The 26,911-nt window shown below is 37.3% G+C and overlaps 1 protein-coding gene across 3 annotated transcripts; it reads right to left on the bottom strand.

The window, feature by feature from the left end:
• Positions 1-1,455: 1,455 nt before the first annotated feature.
• On the bottom strand, positions 1,456-26,700 carry LOC139844175 (ERAD-associated E3 ubiquitin-protein ligase component HRD3A-like). Of its 3 annotated transcripts, XR_011757853.1 has the most exons (4): positions 26,242-26,700; positions 24,847-25,233; positions 20,437-20,557; positions 1,456-2,227 (listed from the first exon to the last, which is right to left on the bottom strand). XR_011757853.1 is itself a non-coding variant. In XM_071834382.1 (2 exons), the coding sequence occupies exons 1-2, from the start codon at positions 26,675-26,677 to the stop codon at positions 25,217-25,219; spliced, it is 453 nt and encodes a 150-aa protein (XP_071690483.1). In that variant the 5' UTR covers positions 26,678-26,700; the 3' UTR covers positions 22,557-25,216. The 3 variants fall into 3 exon arrangements, 1 of the variants encoding a protein (XP_071690483.1); XR_011757852.1 differs by lacking the exon at positions 20,437-20,557 and having other exon boundaries at positions 1,456-1,701; XM_071834382.1 differs by lacking the exons at positions 1,456-2,227; positions 20,437-20,557 and having other exon boundaries at positions 22,557-25,233.
• Between the last annotated feature and the right edge of the window lie 211 nt (positions 26,701-26,911).

Here is a 26,911-nt window from a genome sequence, read left to right on the forward strand (position 1 = left end):
GATCAGGGAAGGAGCTACTTAATTCACGCAAGCGTCTACATGAAACTTTCATGAGTTTCTTGGAAACTAGACGAAATGATTTTCGATCTTTTTCTTCGTTAAGTTTCATGAATATACAGAAAAGCTCGTCATCACCAAGTCGCTCCATAATTTATTAATTAGTTTGTTGTGTATTATTAGGGTTTAATTGGTACGTACGTACGTGTTTAACGAGTAATTGAGGAAGGCTATACTATGTACGTATATATATAAATAATATAATCGACAGATTTACAATTCCACAAATGACACAAATATATAAACGAAGTTTTATACGGAGTATCACCCCCTTATACGAAAATTAAAAAGTATTTACAAATTACGGAGTATATCAAATATTTAAAATTTAGTTGCCTATTAAGTAGGAGATAGAGCATTCTTAATTCTTAATGGAGTATTTTTTTTTTTTTTTTTTTTAATGGAGTATGTAGTAAATAACACGTACTTATTTAATTCAGTTATTCTAAAACCCCGCCTTATTTTTCTCACAACTTAGAATTTATCTTGAAACTCATATTCACCCAATCCTATTCCATATTTATCCTTTTTCAATCTTCACGAGTCTTTTCTTGAATCTCATGTACTTTGTGTATTAATACATGTACATTGATTATTTAGGTTATGGGAGGATGCGTTGATGTATAACTGACTCGGCAGAAGTTTTGGAAAGTCTGATGGATATTTATGATGCAAAGGAGTTTCCAATATAAAGAATTTAGGATTTAGGATTTTAAACAACAAAACTTATCGTTACAAATACAAATAAAATTTCCAATAAAATATCCATTGTAGTATAAATTAGACCACCATTAACATTAACATTGACTATGACGTCAGAGTCAAATGACGCATTTTTTGATTTAAAAATGGATTTTTGACTGTGACTATATCTGACCCCATTAACTCTTTAGGTCAAATTTTTGTGTAAAATATATTTGTAGGGTGATGTGGTAAAATTTGATTAAAAATTGAGTGAGAATAAAATTTAAAAACAAAACTATAATAATATTAAAATTAAAATTCATGATTGGTTGGCATAAAATGTCATGGGTTAGTCAAATAGTGACAAACGCTTATGCTTGACGTGCCCTGACCCTCGTCACCTTCCGTCAAATCTTGTACACCTCATCTACGCATCTAACGTTGCGTTAGGATCGGTCTTAGTATGAGCTTGATGCATATGATCGATTTTATTTGACTTAAGTTTGTAGAAGATTAAGTTTATATAAGACATGAAGTGTAATCTTGAATATTATTGATGATTAAGTTTACAATATATAAGGTTACATACATACGTACATTGTATACAGATACATAGTGTGATGCCACGTACAAAATCAACGTGTACAGATCATCAACAACAGGAACATTACAAGGTCAAACACTAAATGCTGTTTTTAAAATAAGTTTGCATTCATCAAAAGAGGTAACGTCTTTACCGACGTCAAATATTTTACAAACGATAGTATGCTTCTATGAATAGAAAGCATAAGTAATAGTACGTGACTCAAAGGTCATTACAAATTCATTGTTCAAAAGTAACATAGTTCGTGAATGCAAAGTAAAAGTTTCATGCAGAGACATCTCTAACAAGCAGCGGAAATCTACACAGCAAGTCTAACAGCGAGACTAACACAGCGGAAGCATCAAACCTCTAAGCACCTGAGAAAACATGCTTAAAAACGTCAACACGAATGTTGGTGAGCTATAGTTTAGTTGTAACAGTAATGTAAGGTAGGCCACGAGATTTCAGTAATTCAAAACAGTATGAAAAGTATATGCTTAACCGTGGGCACTTGGTAACTAACTTAACGTATTTATATCACCCTCTAAAAGTACACTTGGAGAGTGTGTATGTTCTCGAAGCATTAAACACCCGTTAAATGCTAGCGCGACTAGACCGAGTGGGGATGTCAAACCCTATGGATCCATATCTAAGATTCGCGTTCACTGGTTCAAAAACCAATGATTAAACGTTACCGAGCTAAGGGAAAAGTTTATGCCGTTATATAACCCACACATATGTAAAGTTTAAGTACTCGTGCCTAGTAAGTAAAACGTAAAAAGCGCAAGTATTCTCAGTCCCAAAATAGTTTAAGTAAAAAGGGATGCTATAACTCACAGTGAATAAGCAGTAAAAGTTGATACGAGATAAGTAAGCAAATAGGTGGTCCGAAAGGTCCTCAACCTAAGTCAAAAGTTACTAAGTCAGTAAATCGTTCCCAAAGGTTTAAAAGTATGTAAATTAAGTCTCAAGTATCATCATCATTCATCATCAATCAAAAAGAGTAAAGTAAGTTTCAATCAAGAATAGAGATCGAAACAAAGGCTGACTTTGATCAGCTGCTACGACCTCTATGTAAATCGAAAAGACGCGTAGTCAGTGGCTATGCCTCCGTATGTGAGTCCTCTAGTTGATGACTAATTTCCAGAACCAAACTCGTCTTCGTTTGACCCTGGCGACGGTTTAAGTGCGAGCAGGTCAGAAAATTTCAGCACAACGTTACAAGGACGTAGTGACTTTCGGAAGGCTATAAATCCTAAACCGTATATCGGATTAAGACGAGTCTTAAACGAAAAGTCATCTACTCGAACCGAACTATCTGGAACTCAACTTTTCCAGTAGCCCAGGTGATTGATCAGACCTCAAAAACAGTAAGCAAGTGCTCAGGTGGGATTCTTGGTGCTTGATGCTCATCACGGTTCTCATCCTTGATGCTTGTAGCTTCAAGTGTACAACTCGTTGATGTGTTTGCATCACTTTGACCAAGGTTCTACCATCAACACACAATAATCAAGACTAAGAATCAAAACACAACTCATGTGAGAGTTTGAGCAAGGTGATGAACCAAAGTTACATCACTTTTCTTAGTTTCAACACAAATACAAGTCTTATAAAGCTATAAACTTTGAATCAAACTAAATAATCAAAACCATAAGCTAGAGAGCTTAGATCTTAACTAGATATTAAAGATCTTAGACTAAAAAGTCTAGATCTCATGTTCTTGGTGAAACCCTAAGTCAAAACACTTAGACTTTCAATTTTACACAACCATAAGTTATGAAACTTAGATTTTTGTAAAGTAAAATGAACAAGAATAAATGATCTATTTAACAAGTTAGATGACCTTAAGTTATGAAACTTAGATCAATCTTACATGTATGAAAGTCATAAACTAGTAAGCTTAAACTTTCTTGTTCTTGAACTTTCAAAGTTAGACTTTGGTTTCAAGATTTATGAGATCAAAGTTTAACAAGTAATCTTTGACCATGTAACATAAATAAATCGAATTCATAAACATAAAAGATAGATTTTAAGTCAAAAACAATCAAGTTCAAGTAAGGATCCTTTATAAAAAAATATATCAAGTCATAAACTTGAATCTTCATGATATGAACTTTAAAGTTCCAATACTTGAAAATGAAGAAGATCATAAAGTAACTTGGTCTTAAAAGTTGTTAAAAGTTCATGTAGAATCAAAAGCTACAAAGTTTGATCCTTGTTCTTGCTTCTTTATCATAAAAGAGATCAAAGAATGCAAGATCACATGAGGATTGAAGTTATAAAAACCAAAATCCAAAAATAACAATAATGATGATGATGTTTCGGTTATGGGAAGAAAAAGAAGAGAAAAAGATTCAAAACCTTCAAGTATCTTCAAGAATGATGAGAGAAATGTAGAGAGAATGTTGAGAGAATAAGTGTGTGTGTTTTTGAAATGAAATGAAAGAGTTTAAATGAAATGGTGATGGTGTTGGTGGCCTTGTAGGCCGACAGCTCAAATGGGGTGGTGGGGGGGACCATTAGCTTGCCATTGGATGGTGGTACATGGTGGTGGTTGTACATGTTCGGTGGCATGGGGCAAAATGCTTAAAAGTGTAAGTATATGGTACCAAGCATGCTTAATCTTGTCTAATTAACTAAGTGAGTTTTGTCTTATGCTTAATGGGCTAAATTAGTCCATTAACTACTCCATTAAGTGAGCCCATCAAATAAGTAGGGTGGGCCTTGGAAGTCCACTAAGATAAAGTCCATTAAGATGACTAGTAAGCCTTAGTAAACACTAAGCTTAATTAAGGAACCATAAAACAAAGTAATTATCATTAATAAATAACAATTACGTTTACGCAGTCATAATATTCCAATTATGACGAAAGTTTAACGTGTACCAAGTACGTATCTCGTTTAAAGCAATAAGTGACACTAACGGTCGTAAAAGTAATCAAGGATTATGTAAAGTAACCAAGCACGTAAAAATACGTTGTAGAAAGTAATGATGGTAATTAGCATCATTAATGATCCCAGCAATTAATCAGTACGCACAGAAACGCAGTTTCGTGAAAGTAACAAGTAATAACATAAGTCGAAAAAGTCGGGTCGTTACATTACCCACCTGTTAAAGAAAATTTCGTCCCGAAATTTTAAGCTGAGGTGGATGGAGGAGTCGGGAAAAGGTGAGGATACTTCTGCATCATTTGATCCTCTCGTTCCCAGGTAAACTCAGGTCCTCGTTTGGCATTCCAACAGACTCGGACAATTGGAATCTTATTATGCTTCAAGGTCTTAACCTCGCGGTCCATGATTTTGACCAGTTCTTCCACAAAGTAGAGTTTGTCATCAATCGTAAGTTCCTCTAACGGTATAACAAGCTCAGGTTCCGCAAGACACTTCTTTAAGTTCGATACATGGAAGGTAGGATAAACGGAACTCAGTTGAGTCGGAAGATCTAAACGGTAAGCAACGGGTCCAACACGCTTCAAGATTTCAAAAGGACCAATGTATCGCGGGTTTAACTTTCCACGCTTTCCGAATCGGATTACACCTTTCCAAGGTGCGACTTTCAACATAACATGGTCACCTACGTTGAATTCGAAGTCTTTTCGTTTAAGGTCGGCATAACTCTTTTGACGGTCACGGGCCGTCTTGAGCCTCGCTTGAATTTGAACAATCTTCTCAGTTGTCTCATGGACTAACTCGGGTCCGGTGATTTTCTTCTCACCCACTTCGGCCCAACAAATAGGAGAACAACATTTGCGGCCATACAACGCTTCGAAAGGTGCAGCATTAATGCTTGAATGATAACTGTTATTTTAAGAGAATTCGGCTAGCGGCAAGTGCTTCTCCCAAGCCTTTCCGAAATCAATAACACAAGCACGCAACATGTCCTCCAAAGTCTGAATCGTTCGTTCACTCTGTCTGTCGGTTTGCGGGTGATACGCAGTGCTCATGTCGAGACGAGTTCCTAAGGCTTCTTGCAAAGAACGCCAAAATCTGGAAGCAAAACGGGTATCGCGATCTGAGATAATCGATAAGGGTACTCCATGACGAGATACAACTTCCTTTATGTATAGCTGAGCGAGATTCTCCATTGTATCCGTTTCCTTCATAGCTAGGAAGTGAGCAGATTTGGTAAGACGGTCGATAATAACCCAGATGGTATCATAACCGCCTACCGTCTTCGGTAGCTTCGTAATGAAGTCCATTGTTATCCTTTCCCATTTCCATTGCGGGATTTCTGGTTGCTGAAGTAATCCAGATGGCCTTTGATGTTCTGCCTTAACTTTCGAACAAGCACTTCCCAACATATGTTGCAACATCCTTCTTAAGATTAGGCCACCAATACTGTTTCTTGAGATCGTGGTACATCTTACCGGCTCCTGGATGAATCAAATACCTCGACTTGTGGGCTTCATCCAAAATGAGGTTTCGTAAATCTCCATAACTAGGCACCCAGACTCTTCCGGCAAAGTACCGGAGTCCAGTCTCCTTGACCTCAAATCGAGAAACGAGAATGTTCAAATGTTCTTGAGAAATATTCTCCTCTTTGAGAGCCTCATCTTGGGCTACTCGAATTTGGTTATTAAGGTTCGAATGAATGGTGATGTTCAAGGCTCGGACACGAAGAGGTACCATTCTCTCCTTTCGGCTCAAGGCATCGGCTACAACATTTGCCTTGCCAGGATGGTAACAGAGTTCACAATCATAGTCATTCAGTGTCTCGATCCATCGTCGCTGTCTCATGTTCAGTTGCTTCTGATCAAAGATGTGTTGAAGGCTCTTATGGTCGGTGAAGATCGTACTCTTCGTTCCATAAAGATGGTGTCTCCACAGTTTCAGTGCAAAGACAACGGCTCCAAGTTCGAGATCGTGCGTTGTGTAATTTCGCTCATGAATCTTCAGTTGTCGAGAGGCGTAAGCAATAACCTTCTTCCGTTGCATCAATACACACCCAAAACCTTGTCGGGAGGCATCGCAATACACAACGAAGTCATCACTGCCTTCGGGAAGGGATATGATAGGTGCGGTGGTCAACTTCTGCTTCAGTGTTTGGAATGCCGACTCTTGTTCGGGTTCCCAAACGAACTTCTTCCCCTTATGAGTTAACGCAGTCAAAGGTCGTGCAATCAACGAAAAACCTTCAATAAATCTTCGGTAATAACCGGCGTGACCTAGAATTTGGCGAATATGAGTCAGAGTAGTGGAGGTTTCCCACTTGCTGATAGCTTCGATCTTCGCGGGATCAACTTTGATACCTTGATCGCTCACGATATGACCAAGAAATTGGACTTCCTTCAACCAAAACTCACACTTGGAGAATTTGTCATAAAGTTGCTCTTGTCTCAAGAGTTCCAACACTAGTCGAAGAGGTTGCTCATGTTCTTCTTCGCTTTTGGAGTAGATGAGGATATCGTCTATGAAGACGATAACGAACTTATCAGGGTATGGCTTGCATACACGATTCATGAGATCCATGAACACGGCAGGTGCGTTGATTAATCCGAACGGCATCACGAGAAACTCATAATGACCATAACGGGTTCTGAGCGCAGTCTTCATCACATCGCTCTCCTTCACCCTCAACTGGTGATAACCGGATCGCAAATCGATCTTAGAGTAAACGCTCGATCCTTGCAGCTGATCGAAAAGATCGTCGATTCTAGGAAGGGGGTACCGATTCTTAATCGTCAACTTGTCCAGCTCACGATAATCGATACACATGCGGAAAGATCCGTCCTTCTTCTTCACAAAAAAAAAAAAAAAACAGGTGTGCCCCAAGGCGAAGAACTTGGTTGGATAAATCCATGGTCTAGCAGTTCCTGTAGTTGACTCTGCAACTCTTGCAGTTCGGAAGGTGCGAGTCAATAAGGTGCGCGAGCTACAGGTGCAGCTCCTGGCACTAAATCAATCTGAAATTCTACTGCTCTCGGTGGTGGTAATCCAGGTAACTCCTCTGGAAAGACGTCTGGAAATTCGTTCACAATTCGCACATCATCAATGCTCTTCTCCTCGGTTTCCAACTTCTTCACATGTGCCAAAATGGCAAAACGTCCCTTCTTCATAACCTTTTGTGCCTTCAAGCAACTAATAAGGTTTAGCTTCGGACTACTTCTCTCTCCATAAACAATCAGTGGCACGCTGTCTTCGCGAGGTATCCGAAAAATCTTCTCTCCACAGATAACTTCGGCTCTTACCTTGGACAACCAGTCCATGCCAACTATCACATCAAAGCTTCCCAACTTGATGGGCATCAAGTCAATCTCAAAGTCCTCACCAGCTAGGTTTATTATACCTCCTCGGCCAATTTGGTCGGCTTTCTCAAGCTTTTCATTGGCTACTTCAACAAGAATACTCTCGTCTAAAGGTACTAACGACCAGTCTATCTTAGAATAAAAATGTCTACATACATAGCTCCTATCGACACTGGTATCAAATAAGACAGAAGCAAGTAGATTATTGACAGTGAATGTACATGTGACCAAGTCAGGGTCCTCACGGGCATCCTTAGCATTCACGTTGAAAACTCTCCCACGCGCTGGCCCGCCATCCTTCTGCTTGTTCGGGCACTCATTCTTGAAGTGGCCCTGCTGACCGCTGATACTACTCAAATTAGTCATATCTTTAGTCGTAATATCACGTCCTATTGTTGTTTATTTCGTATGTCAACATAGTATTTCCGTTTGTATTTCATATTATTGTAATATAGTCTAGAATCATTGTAAACTTGAAGAAATATGGAAGATTATGTATGATTCAACTCAGAGATCGAAACCAAGACCAGAAATCCAAGAAAAGTGAGGTACGCTCAGCGCAGCACTAAAGGTGCGCGCAGCGCACAATGCAAGATTTTTTTCAGAAGATTTCTTGGCCAAAACCAAAGTGCGCCAAGCTAATGTGCGCGCAGCGCACCCCTCCGCGCACTTTTACCAGAAAAGCAGATTTGAACATGCGATGTCAAGCTGTAAAGAAAAAGTGAAGTAGGTGAATGTGCGCGCAGCGCACTCTCTTTGGTGCATTTGGCGCACTCCACTTTTCAACCTCTGTTCAGCTTATTTAATTCCATTTCCAGCTTCATTTGAAGAGGCACCAGTTTCCTTTCTGTTCAAAAACTAAAACATACGAATCATAGTAATTCTTGGGCTTATCAAAGTGCATCTAAGCACTCAAATCATTGAAGAATCAAGGATCATTCAAGAGCTTCATCCAAGATTACTCCTAAAAGGTCAATCTTGTATTTACAATGAATTCTATCTTTGTTACTGTTTTGTTTAAGTTTTCAAGCATGATTGTTGGCTAGTCCATTTTATGTTCATCTAGATAAATAACCGAAATGTTGAATGTTTACTATTGATTGGTTGTTATTATGCACGATATTTTGATGTTTGAATACAAGAACCATTCTTGTTAAGTTTAATCCTTTCGATTCAAGTAGTTGATATGTTCATTTGATTAAGAAACATCATCTTGTTAAGTTAATGTATTGATTTACACCTAGTGACATGTGTTTATCCGTCTTTTACCAAATGGGATAAGTTGAGTTCAAATGTTTAATTTACATAAGAATGTAAGAACGACTCTTGTAGATACTTTGGAATAGCTTAATTAGTATGTGTAATTGTCTAGGTGAATGACCAATTCCTTAGAATCTGTTATACACACTTTCAACTACCTAGTTCCATTAATTAACATGTGTTAGTGATTTGCCTTATCTAGTGACGTTTATAGGGATCTTATTATAACATTTAGTTAATTATTTGGGTTGGGTGAATTGAGCATTTAACCGGACCAAGCGAATGAACTAAGTTAAACCTTTAGTTGATATAAGAGTGGATCATGTACAACACACCATTGACTTGATCATTCTTCAAGTCTTCAAACTAGTTGAATACAAATAGGAGGTCTTAGATGACAAGAACATCACTTGCGTCGTGTAATCCCGTTTGAGTGTTTGCGCAAGACTACTCTTGGTGAACCAATTAATTAGTTCTCGTGCATAACCAATCAATTCGATCTTAATCCTAAATAACATTCAACATTAAGGGTAAAAAGTCTAGATGAGCATATTTCCTTAATTTGATATCAAAACTATCTTTTACTTTCATAAACTTAAAATACCAAAAATATTGTCTTTTAATCTTATTCATCACTTGATTCGCCCATCGTAAAAGGGCAAACCAAAATATCTTGTAATTGTAATTTTATTAGTTAATCACAATATAGTTTATAATCCTAATTTGACTTAGATATTGTCTTTGGAATGATACACGGATTTAACATTTACTATACTACTACACGATCGGGTACACTGCCCGTTAGTGTGTAACAATCTTTAATCGGTATTTTTTCATACTATTTCATACAACAATTCATATACCACGTTTTGCACATCAAGTTTTTGGCACCGCTGCCGGGGACAGTTTTGTGTCAAAATAGAATTATTAACTAATTTGTGATTAAGTAGTTTCTTAATTCTTTTTAAATTATTAATAGTCTTTGATTTTTAAACTTATAGAATCGGTGCGTGTAATAGTTTTGTTAGTTGTGTGATTGACAGATTTTAGGTTGCATATGCCACATACCCGAAGTTCAGATTCTCCATTACTTACACCGCTTACAGAACCTGATAGAAAGCTTGGTAGAATCCCAAAAGAAGTACTTAAACTTTTTGAATCTTCATCAAAGCAAGAAACTTTTGATTCAGAATCAAGTACAACCAAGCCAAGATATTATGAATTTGAACCAGTTCATCCTCCAAATTTTGAAATGGAAGGAGAAGCAAGACAGGTGGTACCAAGACAATCAATGGCGGCCAAGATGAAGGCAACCTGAACCGGACAAGGAAGTGCAATTACTCCGCCCACAGGAGAAGCAACATTTGAAATAAAAGGACTTATTCTCCAAATGATTAACAACAGATGTCAATTTGGTGGTGGTCCGAATGAAGATGCAAACGAACATATTCGTCTTTTTCAAGAGATATGTCTTCTATTCAAACTTCAACCGGACACTGATCAAGCCATATTTTTAAGACTTTTCCCATGGACACTCCACGGGGAAGCACGGAGTTGGTTAGATTCATTGCCTGAGGCTACGATAGAAACTTGGGATGGTATGTTGGAAAAATTTCTTAAGAAATATTTTCCAGCTTCTAAGTCCGCGAGACTCCAACAAAAAATTACCCAATTTTGTCAAAAGCCGATGGAAACCTTGTATGAAGCATGGAATCGATTTTCCAAAATGCTAAGAGGTTGTCCAAACCATGGTTTGGATACCTTCCAAAAAGTCCAAATCTTTTACAAGGGTTGTGATGTTGCAACCCGGATTTCTATTGATCAAGCAGCTGGAGGTTCACTCATGGACAAAACCGAGCAAGAAGCTTATGAGATAATCGAGAAGCAAGCAGATTATTCTCATGAGTGGCATCAAGAAAGACCAATTACTCGTCATGCCCAAGTCCAAAGCGCCGGTGCTTATGATGACCTTAGTTCCCTAAGTGTGAAAATAGACGATGTTGCTCGAAATATGGACAAGATCACCAAGGAAATTCATAGTATGAAGGTGGGTTGCGAATAATACTGTGGTGGTCTCCATTTAGGAAAAGATTGTGATGCCGGTTTAACAATGGCTCAGAAAGAAGAAGTGACTTTCATAAGCCAAAGAAATAATAATCAATTTCAAGGAACAGCCCAGTTTAACCGAAACTTCAACAACCCATACAACCCTCAAGGTCAAAATTCCAATAACCCACAAGGGTCAAGTAGTGGGTTCCAACAACAAACTCCGGGTTTTTATCAAAAACCCCAACAGGAAGAGAAAAAGTCAAATTTGGAGAGTATGTTGGAAAAGTTGATTGCATCACAAACTCAGCTTGTTACAAACATAAACCAAACGAACGAGAAAAACGAACATCAGTTTAGAAACCAACAAGCCTCAATTCAAAATTTGGAGAAGCAAATGAATGGTTTAGCTAGTTTACTTAGTGAAAGAAAACCAGGGAGTTTACCGGGCGATACTAATAAGAACCCCCGAAATGAGCACGCCAATGTTATCACCACACGGAGTGGTCTAGCATACGAAGCTCCAAGAATGCCCAAAGATTCTGATTTCAGTGTTCAGTTGAACAAAAATGATGAACCGGTTAAGGAGCTGGAACAAGTGGTTGAGAAGGAAGAACGTGAGAAACCCGTAGTGAAGCCATATCAACCACCGCTCCCATACCCAAGGAAGCAATAGCAAGAAAGGCTAGAAGCCGAAAGGTCAAAATTTCTAGATATGTTTAAACAAATTAACATAAATATGCCTTTTATTGATGTAATTTCAGGTATGCCAAAGTATGCTAAGTTCTTAAAAGACTTACTTACTAATCGGAAGAAAATGGAGGAACTTTCATCCGTCACCATGAATGCTAATTGTTCAGTAATTTTGATGAACAAGATACCAAAAAATTTAGCGGATCCTGGGAGTTTTACCATACCATGTCTCGTAGGAAATTTGGAATGCATTAAAGCATTAGCGGATTTAGGGGCTAGCATAAATTTAATGCCTTATTCATTGTATGTTAAGCTAGACCCGGGAGTACTAAAACCAACCCGAATGGCAATTCAACTAGCAGACCGCTCTGTTAAATTCCCTCGTGGAATTTTAGAGAATATGCTAGTGAAAGTGGGTACCTTAGTATTTCCAGCCGATTTTATAATTTTGGACATGGAGGAGGACACACGTGTGCCTCTTATATTGGGTCCACCTTTCCTCAATACCGCTAGAGCTATGATAGATGTTCATGGGAAGAAATTGACCCTTAGCATTGAGGATATTAAGGTTACCTTTTCCGTTGACCATGCCTTGCAATGCCCCGAGTCTACTGATGATAAATGTTATTATTTGCAAACCGTAGACACATATTCAGAGTTGTTGCAGGAATTTCCAGTATTGCAAGGTTCAGGAGAATGCATTTTGGCGGAAGGTGATGAAGAGAACATGGTGGAAGAAGTGGAAATGTTGACCACCTTGATGGCTAACGATTATGAGCCAAATGATGAAGAATACAGAAAGTTGGATTTAGAAAATGAGTACCGATGTAAAACATCGATTGAAGAACCTCACGTTTTGGAACTAAAGCCACTTCCAAGTCACTTGTAATATGCTTACCTTCAAGAGGATTCTATTCTCTCGGTTATCATTTCATCCGAACTCTCTGTAAGTGAGAAGTCTAAACTTGTTTCCATGTTAAAAGCACATAAACAGGCTCTAGCATGGAAAATTCATGACATCAAGGGTATAAGTCCCTCTTATTGTACACATAAGATATTAATGGAAGATAACTATAAGCCATGTGTACAAAGACAAAGGCGACTGAACCCTAATATGCAAGAAGTCGTTAAAAAGGAGATTGTCAAACTCCTTGATGCGAGTCTTATCTACCCAATTTCGGATAGTCCTTGGGTGAGTCCGGTCCAATATGTACCCAAAAAGGGTGGCATGACCGTTATCACCAACGAAAACGACCAATTAATTTTCACTAGGACTGTCACAGGTTGGAGGGCATGTATTGATTATAGAAAATTAAATGATGCTACCCGAAAAGACCATTTTCTCCTTCCTTACATTGATCAAATGTTGGAAAGGTTAGCAGGAAAGAACTTTTATTGTTTTCTTGACGGTTTCTCGGGATATTTCCAAATCCCTATAGCACCCGAGGACCAAGAGAAAACCACCTTTACATGCCCTTATGGTACTTTCTCTTATCGAAGTATGCCCTTTGGCTATTTTTCATGATATGATTGAAGACTTTATGGAAGTATTCATGGATGACTTTTCAGTCTTCGGTGATTCTTTTTACTCATGTCTTAATAATCTTGAGCGTATGTTGATTAGGTGTGAAGAATCTAATCTTGTGCTTAACTGGGAAAAATGCCATTTTATGGTAAGAGAGAGCATTGTATTAGGTCATAAAATTTCTTGTGCATGTATGGAGGTGGATAGAGCTAAAGTGGAAGTCATAGCCAAATTACCACCACCGTCGAATATGAAAGGTGTTAGTATTTTTCAGGGACACGCCGGTTTTTACCGTCGATTCATTAAAGATTTTTCTAAAATTGCAACCCCTATGAACAAACTTCTAGAGAAAGACGCTCCATTTATCTTTACGGACAAGTGTCTAAACGCCTTTAATCTTCTTAAAGCAAAGCTCACACAATCTCCCATTCTCATATCACCGAATTGGTCACTTCCATTCGAACTTATGTGTGATGCGAGTGACTTTGCTATTGGTGCCGTCTTGGGGCAAAGAATTGAAAAACATTTCTAGCCCATTTATTATGCTAGTAAAACATTGCAAGTAGCCCAACTTAATTATACTACCACCGAGAAGGAACTCCTGGCAATTGTTTTTTCATTTGACAAATTCCGATCTTACTTGGTACTAGCAAAGACGGTTGTCTACACGGACCACTCGGCCTTAAAGTACTTGCTTACTAAGCAAGATGCTAAACCCCGATTAATACGTTGGGTCTTGCTTTTGCAGGAATTCGACATTGATATTAAAGACAAAAAGGGGGCCGAAAACCTAGCAGCCGATCACCTCTCTCGCCTTGAGAACCCAAATCTTGAGGTTCTCCATGAGACCGTTATTAAAGATAATTTTCCTGATGAAAATCTCATGAGAATTGAGAAAATTGATGATCCTTGGTTTGTAGACATAGCCAACTATCTTGCGGGTGGATTCCTAGAAACCGGTATGTCACATCAAAAACGGAAGAAATTTTTCAGTGGCTTGAAATACTATTTTTGGGAAAACCCGTATCTCTTTAAACGGTGTCCCGATGGGATAATCCGTCGATGTGTCTCCGGGGAAGAATGCAATCAAATTCTTCTCCAATGTCATCTTGGTCCCACTGGTGGACATTTCGAACCCCAAATCACGGGAAGAAAAGTCTATGAGGCCGGTTTTTATTGGCCTACCATCTTCAGGATGCCCACCAAATATGTAAATCATGCGATTCTTGCCAAAGGGCAGGAAAGATTAGTCAAAGAGACGAAATGCCTCAAAACATAATCCAAGTTTGTGATTTTTTCGATATTTGGGGCATTGATTTCATGGGACCATTCCCAAAGTTTCATTCCAACCAATACATACTCGTTGCCGTTGACTACGTGTCAAAATGGGCTGAGAAAAAGGCTCTCCCCACAAATGATGCACGAGTTGTTGTAACTTTTCTTAAAGAGCTTTTTGCCCGATTCGGTACCCCGAAGGCTTTAATTAGTGATAGTGGTACCCATTTTTGCAACACCCAATTAGAAAAGGTGTTGAAACGCTATGGGATAACCCATAAAATTTCTACATCTTATCACCCACAAACAAGTGGGCAAGTTGAAAATACGAATCGGGCACTTAAAAGGATCCTTGAGAAAACGGTTGGATCCAATCCTAAGATGTGGTCAACGAAGCTTGACGATGCTTTGTGGGCATTTAGAACCGCCTACAAAACTCCTATTGGAACCACACCTTACCGCCTAGTCTATGGGAAGGCATGTCATCTCCCTTTGGAGATAGACATTGGGCTCTTAAAACATGTAATCTTGATCTTGAAGAAGCAGGAAACCTTCGTTAAAACCAACTTAATGAGTTGGATGAGTTGAGACATAACGCCTATGAAAACTCACTCATATATAAGGAAAAGACCAAAGTTTGGCATGATAATAGTCTTAAGAATCCAAAAGATTTTAAAGAAGGTGATCGTGTTTTGTTATTCAACTCACGATTTAAACTTTTTCTGAAAAACTCAAGTCCCGATGGATAGGACCATTTGTTGTTAACAAGGTTTTTCCATATGGAACGGTGGAATTACGGAATGCGAAGGGTGATACGTTTAAGGTAAACGGACACAGGGTCAAACTATATGTTGATGGACCCATGAACATTGAAGATGAGGTAAAACTCATTTTCAACCCCAAAGCTACCTAAAGTTTGGGGGAGAGTCGGGTGAAGCGACTCGCTTTTAAAACCTTCACAAATGTTAAAAATAGGTTTTTGTGTGAATTACATGATTTTGAGTGATTTTTAATTTTTATTGAATGCCATTACGTTCACCAATCTGTTACCAACCTCCATGTACTGACCAAAACGCGAAAATACCTGAAAACCAACAAGTGCGCGCCGCGCACCTCTTCTCTATGCGCTCAGCGCACTTTGTAAAAACTTGGTCAGTAGGTTTTCAGCTTGGAGCACTAGTGCGCGCCGCGCACCACTTAGGTGTGCGCTTGACGCACTCTCCCAAAGAACTCGGATATGTTTCAATTTTTTGTGGGGTCCACGATTTTATCTCCTCTTTAACACCACACATTCATTTTTCACTCATTCCTCACCCAAAATTGCAGATCCATTTGCTCTCTTTCACTAAAACACTCCAAACCCTAATTTCAATTCTTCAAATTTTAACCAATTCTTCTCAAATCAAAGCTTAAATCAAGATGCCTAGGGTATGTTCATATGATTCCACTTAATTTTCTTTCCAATACTTCGATTTCATGCTTAATTTTTCGGATTGTTTAAAAAAATTTATGTGAGTTTTCTTGAATTGATAATTGTTATAAACATTAACATGCTTTAGGTTGTTATAATTGCCTTGCATGCCTTGAAATCATATTACATTGTGTTTTTAGGGTATATTCATGATTCTAGGGTTTATGTAGAATTTAAATTCGAATTTTGACTTTGAATTTGGTTGAATTTGGTTGAATTTGGTTCTTAGCTAAGTGTTTGTGAATGTTTGAGATAATTTGTGTACTTCATAAGTATGTATCACATTTTGAGCATGACATGGTTCTATGTTTTGGAAATCTAACATGTTTTGGTTCTTAATTGATATAAATACTTGAAAATTGTTAAATTTCCATTACTTTGTGTCTAATGTGATAATTTGTTAAAGGGATGAGAATGATATGAGGTTCATGTTCAAATTTGGTTTTTAAAACGCTAGACTAGTTATGTTAATCTTGGATCTTTTGAGAAAATGTTTACATGAATGATTAACATAATTATGTGCTATATGTATTTTTGAACATATACTTGATTTATGATAAACTCACACTAACGCATACCATTTTCTATGCGCCTCTTTTGTTTTGGTGTATGTTTTATGTGTTCAGTACAACTTTAGATCAAGGGGAAATCAACGACAAGAAAAGCCTTCACACAGGTATCGTGAAGAACAAGATTCTTCACCAGATGAACAAAATTCTCCACCAAATGAACGACAACCTTCACCCGGAGGATCACCGGATCAAAATGATCCAAGGATTTGGTTAGCTTATGTCCGAGACCATCCAGATTACGCAAGTGCATATAATTGGGTAGCGGACAAATCATGTGATGCAACGTGGTATTATGACCCGGCTCCATTGGTGGAAGCACGGGAGTATGATCGAGTGTCTATAATGTTGGAGGTAAAATACCAGATTGTAACGGGCAGGTTAATAACAATCAGGGCATGGGAACGAATTATGAGATTCAATGATGTCATATACCCGCAATTATGCAAAGAGTTCATAGCATCTTTACGTTTTGATCTCATTATGGACTCGACAAATCAAAACTTCATGAGATTTGGTTTAGGTGGGATCGATCGGGCACTTAGTCAAATTGAGCTTGCTCGAGTATTTAGTTTATATGTCGAACTTGATGATGACCAACTCAATGCTTATTTGCGGTCATCCGAGTATTATGACGATTCTTATGATCCACGCCCGTTTTGGAAATATATGAGCGACACTCAATTCTCCTCTAGCCGAAGCAAGTTTACTGATATAAATGATAAAAATAAAAGAATGATTCATCGGCTAGTTGCATGTACTTTTAATGCAAGAAAACATGGAACAAATAAGGTAACACGTCTCGATGTTTTTCTTGTAGACAAAATCTACAACGAAAGCAGTGTAGACATTCCATCTACGTTGGCGGGTTATCTTGATAATTCGAGGGGAGATAGAGGGTTGAATCAGATTGTTGGTGGGCAATACATCACTTAGATTGCTAGGCATTTTGGTGTCGATTTATCTCGGTTAATTCCAAACAGTACAACAATGAAGCCTTTGAACAAAACGTATTATTTGAATGCAGAATTTTTGGAATACAATAATCATCGAAGGCTTATTCCATTTGTACCGAGAGTAAATGTAGAGCCCCGTGCCCATGATCATGAAGCGGTGGTAGCGGTGTTGGAGGAGATGATGTGGAGGAAGAGGTTCGCATGGAAGAACCTGAAACTGAAGAAGAGTTACCACAAGCTCAAAGGCGAAGGCGTAGGCGGACACAAAGGTCAAGGGAAGAAGAGTTGGAGGAAGTAATTTCTGATTTTCATGATATGAGGGTAGGTTATCAACACAGGGATAACCAATATGAGGAACAAAGGCAACAATTTAACCAATATCATGAAGAACAACGCGAGCATAATAGGGCGGTAAGGTATGACCAAAGGTGGGGGAATTGCAGGGGCGATTGGCTTCGCCATAATGTTGGTTTATATATGCAAAACCCCCAAGAGTATTATGCTACCTCCTACCAACATCCGACCTATTACCACACCCCAAACCGAATTCCTAGTCCTCCATTATATGAGGAACAAACGGCCATGCAAGATGCACAAAGATGCTTTGAGGAGCAATACCCGCAGGGAAGACCTAGGAATGATAGTTCGGGCACCTACTCTGGCTGGCCTTTTGGTAACTTCTTTGGTGACAATTAGAGGGCTCATGTGCCCTATTTGGTAACATTTGGTAACATTTTGGTAATTTTCAGAATGGTTTCTTTTAAAACAATGGTGTGTAATAATTAGAATATTTATGTTGTACGATTGACGTTTGTGGTGGTTGTGTTAAATACACCACTTTTATCTATTTCATTTTGTGTGTTTGTTTATTTCTTATTGTTAAGGTTTAGTGATGCTGGCATTAAGTTCAGCGAAATACAATCAATTTGGAATTTGTGATAGAGATCAAGGAATGAACGATGTTCTTATGCTGGCATTAAGTTCAGCGCCATCGCTCACCTACATTTCACGATCTCCGGCTTTATGCCAAGGTTTTTCTAACTCTTTTCACACTAATGCCCTCGTGAATTTTTAAATTATTTCTGATTTTAAGTAATGAGGGCCTTACTTAATCTTAAGTGTGGGGGAGGGGGTAATTCTCTCGGATATGCAATGCAATTTGGCTTATTGTCGCATTTTATGAAAATTTTTAAATTTTTGAACTAAAAGTATTAGCGAAAAAGCCAAGTATGGGGGATTTTACTAATCTTTTCGAATTATTATTACTAAATTTTGCAAAGTTAAAACGATTAAAGTACTTTTAGCTTGAAAATAAAAGGAATAAAAGTCACTAAACAGAAAGGATGCATCTAGTTCATCCTAGAAGGAAGTAAAGTCTTCCGAATTTCGCCTTACTTGATATAGAAACTTCCTAAACTATGTCATTTCATACCAATATCATTTCACGATAAAAGGTACAGTGGGAAGGGAAAGTCTTGAACTTTCAAACCCGAAAATAAACTTGGTAGGGTAAATCCAAGGAGCTGTCCAGTGTAAAACCGATTACGGTATATAAGCTGGAGCAGGATCTGTCCCGCGCGATAGCTCAGTCTTCGCAGTTTTAACCCTTGATCTAAATTGTACAAATTGACATGCAAGACCGATATTTATATCGCGTCAGGGGGCGCCCGGTTAAGAGTTCCATGATACTACAATCATGGGGGCGGATAGCTTGCTAATCGCCGACTGAGACTTCAGTTTTCAGTTACCCTCAACCGAAATTTGAGGTTAAAACCGGAAAACGTGTCTAGTTTAAAAACTAGCATTGACATTTTCAAAATCTTAAAACGTTTTCTCAAAGATCCAATTTTCCCTAAGGATCCAAACTTTTAAAGAACTTTCACCGAAGTTCGTCTCTCCCAAATAATCCAAATTTCATAAATTGTGTGCGTACCTCAACGAGTGTGTATTCCAATTGTGTAAATATGTGTTCATAAAAGTGTGAGTGTGTATTCCATTTGTGTTTTATGGGTTTCATATAGCGTGAGTTTGTGTGTGTTTTGCGTAATTCGTGTAATATGTACTTCAAATAATGCGTGTGATTCATTTATGTTTGTATTTTGTATACGAATGATTGGAACAAGACTTGCTTGAGGACAAGCAAGAGTTAAGTATGGGGGATTTTGATACTACTCAAATTAGTCATATCTTTAGTCGTAATATCACGTCCTATTGTTGTTTATTTCGTATGTAAACATAGTATTTCCGTTTGTATTTCATATTATTGTAATATAGTATAGAATCATTGTAAACTTGAAGAAATATGGAAGATTATGTATGATTCAACTCAGAGATCGAAACCAAGACCATAAATCCAAGAAAAGTGAGGCGCGCTCAGCGCACCACTAAAGGTGCGCGCAACGCACAATGCAAGATTTTGATCAGAAGATTTCTTGGCCAAAACCAAAGTGCGCCGCGCACAGTAGTACGCTCAGCGCACCCCTCCGCGCACTTTTACCAGAAAAGTAGATTTGAACGTGCGATGTCGAGCTGTAAAGAAAAGGTGAAGTAGGTGAATGTGCGCGCAGCGCACTCTCTTTGGTGCGCTTGGCGCACTCCACTTTTCAACCACTGTTCAGCTTATTTAATTCCATTTCCAGCTTCATTTGAAGAGGCACCAGTTTCCTTTCTGTTCAGAGACTAAAACATACGAATCATAGTAATTCTTGGGCTTATCAAAGTGCATCTAAGCACTCAAATCATTGAAGAATCAAGGATCATTCAAGAGCTTCATCCAAGATTACTCCTAAAAGGTCAATCTTGTATTTACAATGAATTCTATCTTTGTTACTGTTTTGTTTAAGTTTTCAAGCAATGCAACATATTACGTAGTGTAATATTTGTGTATTGGTAGTGACCAACCCATATTTATTTTGGGTAAAATATAATTTAATGGTAAACCATCAACAGCAGCGACTGACCATATTGTGACCCGCCTAATTTAACAACTTTTAGTATCACAAACAAAATAAATGTAAAATCTTGACGACTTATAAGCACAAAACTCATTTCTATATAATACTATACCCTGACCTATACATAAAATACGGGTCGCTGCGATTAAAGACCAAACATAACGCTCTTTAGCATAACCATTAGAATGAACAGCATCCGGAAAACATTTAGAACGGTTCAGCCCATAATACAAAAGTACCTGCGAAATAAAGTTTATATCAAGTATTATGCGTTGGATCGTTCTAAATGTTCCTCAGATGTTGTTCATCCTAATGGTTACGTTGAAGAGCGTTATGTTTGGTTTTTAAACTCAACGACCAGTATTTTTTGTGTGTAAGATCAAGTTATCGTATTTTACATGAGCTTGGAGGACTATTCATTTCATTGGTAATTTTTGGCCTTATGTTGTTGTACATACAAAAGTAAAAAGTACATTCTAAAAGGAAGAAACCCGTAAGGACTAATGATGAATAGAATACACTTGAAAGTGATGGCTACAAATACATTTTAAGTCATGTTAGGTCATATAAATAAACAACAAAAGGCTAAAAAATACTATGCAAAAATTATCTATTAAATGAATAGTCCTTCAAACCCATGTAAAATACTTTAACTTAAATCATACGCAAAAAAATACTGGTTGCTGAGATTAAAGATCAAACATAACGCTCTTTAGCATATTAATTAGGATGTACAACATGGGGAACATTCACAAAAAGGCCTTTTTGTTTCATTTCAACTTTACTTTGCCTAAAACTTCACAATATGACTCGCCGTCAAATGTTTGCAGGAACCCTAAACTTAATTCTTAAATCTCCTGTTATTTATCACCCAAAAATCGTATCTCCATTAGAATGTCGTGATTTATCTCTCAACGACAGCAGTTATGCTATTGGTATGATTAGATCGTACAAGAACAACGCCATTTTCACCAATCTTTCTTTTTTCCCTAAAGAAGATATCTCATTTAGTACCATTTGGTATCGTCGGTTATACTACCTATGAAATGAATAGTCCTTCAAGCCCATGTAAAATACTAAAACCAGATCCTACACAAAAAAATACAGGTCGCTGAGATTAAAAACCAATCATAGCGCTCTTTAGCGTAAACCTTAGGATGGACAGTATCAGGAAAACATTTAGCGTAACCCTTAGGATGGACAGTATCAGGAAAACATTCAGAACGATTCGGCCCATATTACAAACGTACCTGTGAAATCAAGTTTAAATCAAGTTTTAGTAAATGTAACAAGATACTTGATTTAAACTTGATTTTGCAGATACTTTTGTATCATGGGCTGAAACGTTCTAAATGTTCCCCTAATGCTTTCCATCCTAATGGTAACACTAAAGAACGTCATGTTTGGCCTTTAATCTCAATGACCAGTATTTTTTGTGTAAGATAAGGATATAGTAGTTTACATGGGTTTGAAGGACTATTTATTTCACAGGTAGTAGAACCGACAGTACCAAATGATACTAAATGAGATATTAGCTTTGGGAAAGAAAGAAGATTGGTGAAAATGGCGTTGTTCTTGTACGATCGAATCATACCAATAGCATAACTGATGTTGTTAAGAGATAAATCACGACATTGTAATGGAGATACGATTGTTGGGCGATAAATAACAGGAGATTTAAGAAGTAACTTTAGGATTCCGGCAACATTTGACGGCGAGTCATATTGTGAAGTTTCAGGCAAAATAAAGTTGAAATGAAACAAAAGAAAACAAAAAACCCTTGAAAGGCCTTTTTGTGAAAAATGAAAAGAAATATATTAAAACCCCCACAGGGTGAACGAACATAGGCCCAGAAAAGAAGAAAAATACAAAGCCTACAAATCAGGCCCAAACAAAACACACCACAAACAATTCTACCTCAAAAACAATTAACTTTAATACTCTTTGTTTAATTACAATAAAAATAATTTTACATTCATTTTTGTAAACATTTTATGATTGATAGGTACACAAAAAGCTTTTTTTAAATAAAATTTGTGATTAACATATCTTTAATAGATCAACTAATAGATCTATATAACAGATCTATAACAGATCAATAAGATTTATACAACGAAAAATAGATTTGTATATCTTCATTGAAAACTAAATATAAAAACACAACTTTATAACAAGCAAATTTCGTAAGTGCAAATTACAAATATCCTTTGTTATTTTAAAAACAAGACAAGATAACAAAGGATTATAAAAACAAACTCAGCATTAAAATTAAGATAACTTCAAAGCGTAACAATTAACATAAATAGATCTGTACCATGTAATACAATATATATCTGAGAATCAGTGGCGACTCTACCTAGTGCCCCGTGGGGTCACGGGACACCACTAGTTTGAAAATTGTTAGTAGAAAATAACCTATAAATTGTATAGGACACCGCTAAATTTAGCTGGAGGACCCCATATTTTTTTCGAATTTATAGTTTTTCCTTTAAAACATATAGGATACCCCTATATTTAACTACTCGGGCCCAATATATTTTCAGAACTTGTAGTTTTTTGAAAGTAAACAACCACTAAAATAGCATTAAAATATAATTAGTACTGAAAAAAAATTAGGACCCCATTGAGGTTGCATTCTGGAATCGCCACTGCTGAGAATCCAATTTTAAATCGTAAAAATTCATAATGTATTATTATTTTAAATAAAGAAAAAGAAAAACTGGTAAGTACATGATAAAACGATGAACAAACGAAGTACAAAAGAAGAACATAAAAAGATGAAAGAATGAAGATAAACAAAAGTGGTAAAGTCAAATAGTAGGTTTAGAAGGATGCAAATCAATTTATAGAAAACCCTACTCATTTGTGATGGGCTGAAGCCCAAAAGTTAAATGGCTAAAAAAAGCCCACTTAGTTCTTTGTATGCATACATGCTGAAATAATTAAATGCACATCTCTAAAAAAAATTCAAAATTAATTGATGATTCATCAAAGTCAAATTCGCTTACAAATCAGTAAAGTCGGGATTAAATTAAAATGATGCGCCATTTTTTAGGGATTAATGAATTTTAATTTCGGGATTAAATCATGATGCGCCATTTTTTAGGGATTAATGAATTTTAATTTCGGGATTAAATTAAATTGATGTGCCATTTATACATTTATTTATATTTATAATTTATCAATATCTATATATCTATCTATCTATATTTATTTATAAGGAAATGCTAATGACAACCCTAAGAGCACTCCCTATGGTTTCACCATAGCTTCATTACCCACCTTTTTGATGATGTGGCATCCATTACCCATATAATGCTATAGGCATGGATTAGTTATAGGGCTTCATTATCCGTCTTCTCCATCAATTTAACGAAACCATGAACCTCAAGTTATATAAATTGTGGGTCCTGCTGCTCCTGCATATTACTTTTTTTGCATTCCAAACACCCCTTTCAACCAATGTACAAGTTTATATGCATTTTGTACAAGTTTATTATTATTATTTGTGCTAGTTAAAATTTAAAATTAAAATAAATATAAAAAGAAATTAATTAATGACGTGGCATTTAAGGGTAAGATGTTTAAACCATGATAGGCAGTGTTTAGTTATAGGATTTTATGGGTTATTTATAGGATTTAGGTGTCAATGTGGCGCTGATGTGAAAGTTAAGAGAATGAATAGTGTTAGTCACGATAGGGAGTGGCCTAAGGGTTGTCACACTTTATTTGCTTATGTCACCAATAACTCTTATATTTAACTGTTTATAGAATAGAATATAATTTTTTTAGAATGTTCTCTTTTTAAACTTTTTATTTATTTACTACCGTGTTTTGTTTACAAATGGTTATGTCGTTTCTTTGTATAAGTCGTTAAGCAATAATCCGTATTTTTTGAACACACATACAAGTTGTAAGGTTAATGTTTCATTTTCCAATTTTAGTCACAAAGGATAATGTTGTTTCTTTATAACGTCATTAATGTTCCATATCACGCTCAGCCGCGAAGCGCGAACCCTGTCCAAACTAGTTTACTTTCTGATTCTAAAAGAATTAGTGAGATTTTTGTGTGCTATTCTTTGTGTGGGTGTGGGTGTGATTATAAAAAGCGATCAAAAGGGGGAAAATCAAAAAACTTTTTGACATACCCTCAAAATTCATATTTGCTAATTTAATATGCAAAAAGACTCACCAAGAAACTGTTGGCGTAGTTTCTTCGTACCCACAAGCTAGCAAGTGCTAGCATTACGGGCAGTTTTTGCAGTCGCGTCAATGTTTAGGGCTTAATCGTATTAACGTTATGCAAGATGGAGATCCAAAGGAAGTCCTTGCCCATGCTCATGCATGTATCTCGAGTTGAAAATAGCTAGTGCATTAGTCAGGAATTTCGCATGCATGTAAGAGTCAAGTGGGTTAGAGTTAAGAGTGTTAGACCAAGTTTCTTCATTTTTCAGACGTGGTCACGTGGCCCTTGCAATCTCGCTGATTTTTGAAAGTTAATTCAGGGCCTTAAAAAAAAGTAGGTTACCTATTTCATCAAAGTTGGTTGAACTTGTATGCAATTTGACTGGTGCATACAAACATAACCGGCCATAATAGTAGGCGTCTCCAATTAGCAAAGCAGCATGTTCATTATTACCCTGCTCACAGAAGCTTGCCACCATAATGAAGGTGCACCTTAATTAATGCCTCTCGGCATCCGTGCATAACCCGGATTCACCCATACACATGCTTAATTCACAAAATTTATCAGAATCCAGGCAGCATTACTTTGTGCTACCTCGTATCCTTGAGTATAGTAATTAGAAAGCCTTTCCCACTTCTCCTTTTAAGTAAGCCTCTAATGCCCAATCGCCCATCTAGATAGGGAACTCCATGGTCCCATCTCTGCAGCTAGTTTATACAACAAAGTTGCCTGAAAATTAGTTGCAATTAAACAGAGATTAGTTAATTAATAGATATAATTTTGAGCTTCATAGTATTTAATACCATGGTAACAGAAAAAACATAACAAACTTCATACTCGGTGATCCACAATGCATAATCACCAACGAGAAACAAGTTAATTTGTTTTTGAACGATAAGCTTGCATCAGTGTATCATTTATTTCAACGACACTCATCATTTGCACACACGCGCGTTCGGGAGGAAACCCGAATCGCATTACAGGAACTCGATCCTTTAACTATCCCGAGGGGCAGGCGGACCGGGTTTGAATCCTGAATGGATCCGGGAGAAAACCCCCCTGAGGTCAATCTGGATATCCATATTTCAGGCAGATTAATTAATAGGATGGACAGAGCGATGCTCGAATCCATGACCCAACCCCCAGCCCCAACACACAAGGTGAAGGGGATGCCGTTGAAGCAATGCTTCGTTGGCACGAGACTTATTTGGTGAGGGTGAGTGTGTGTGTGGGGTGGGGGAGCAATCCGAGCATTAGAAATCATCAAAAGCAATCATAAACATTGTCATTATATAAACCAAGTGTACTCACTCCTGAGGATTATGATCTAAAATGGAAGTCGAATTTATATATGATATGAATACAAAAGAATATGATGGGTCAGTTTTATAGATGTAATTGCTGTAAATTCCACACATTGAGAAAGATATTTAGCAACTGGGTAAAACTTTTTGACAAGCATTATCAGCTAAAACTGGTTAACAGAAAACCGGAAACAACGTCAATGTAAACCCTTGTATGTGGAAAGCACTGCGTAGCGTCAAAAAATAATCACACTATATCTCGTTTTCATAGATGATGTGCAATACTAAGTTGAGATATAGCAATCTTAACAGTTTTTGAAATTGAACCAACCACCATAATATAGTAAATAGTATAATTTGTAAATACTAGTAATAGGTATTGGTGAAGAATACAGAGAAATCACATTAGGAATAGGAAAATAGTGTTTATTACTTGTAAACAATAACAGCGACTGTGCTTGGGGGTTACCGGTGGCGGCAGTCGCTTCAATCTCCGCCGCAACATCGTCAATCGACCTACCTCCATCGCTAACGGCGAATACAATTTTCCGAACGCTAGAGTAATACTCCTCTAAATTAGGGTTAGTTTCAAACGAATCACCGTAATTGAGTTCATCAGGTTCAAATATAGGGCGCCAGGTACCAGGATCAAGTTCGTCGTCGGATCTATCATCCGGTTCACCAAATTCGTCCAAATCGGCGACGGAATTTGGATCATCGGAAGTGTCGTCGACGGGACCGTCTTTGAGATCGTCTTGTGAGAGAGCGAGAACGAACGGCCGGGCGATTACGGTGGTGGATATGAGGAGAGTGATGAGTAAGAGTGTTATTAGGTGGCCGGCGTACCGTGGATTCCAACGAGCTTGCATATCTCCGGTGAATTGATTTTGTGTGTCTATTTATCTTATCTAGTAAGTTAGGTCAATATGTCCGGGAAGAAAGTGATTGGGATATACAAACAAACATTCCAGTGACAATTGATAATAAAAGTCAACCAGTAAAAAAATACTACAGTACCATTTATTGCAAAACACATCGATCGAAGTAAAATTGAATATAGAGCTATGGCTCTTAGTTGTGAAATTACATGGCTTGTTAGTTTA

Source organism: Rutidosis leptorrhynchoides, chromosome 4, assembly GCF_046630445.1.
Source record: "Rutidosis leptorrhynchoides isolate AG116_Rl617_1_P2 chromosome 4, CSIRO_AGI_Rlap_v1, whole genome shotgun sequence".
In the NCBI taxonomy this organism is placed as follows: domain Eukaryota; kingdom Viridiplantae; phylum Streptophyta; class Magnoliopsida; order Asterales; family Asteraceae; genus Rutidosis; species Rutidosis leptorrhynchoides.

Excerpts from the sequence above, each read along its gene's own strand:
- LOC139844175 (XM_071834382.1), bottom strand. The coding sequence starts at position 26,677 with ATGCAAGCTCGTTGGAATCCACGGTACGCCGGCCACCTAATAACACTC.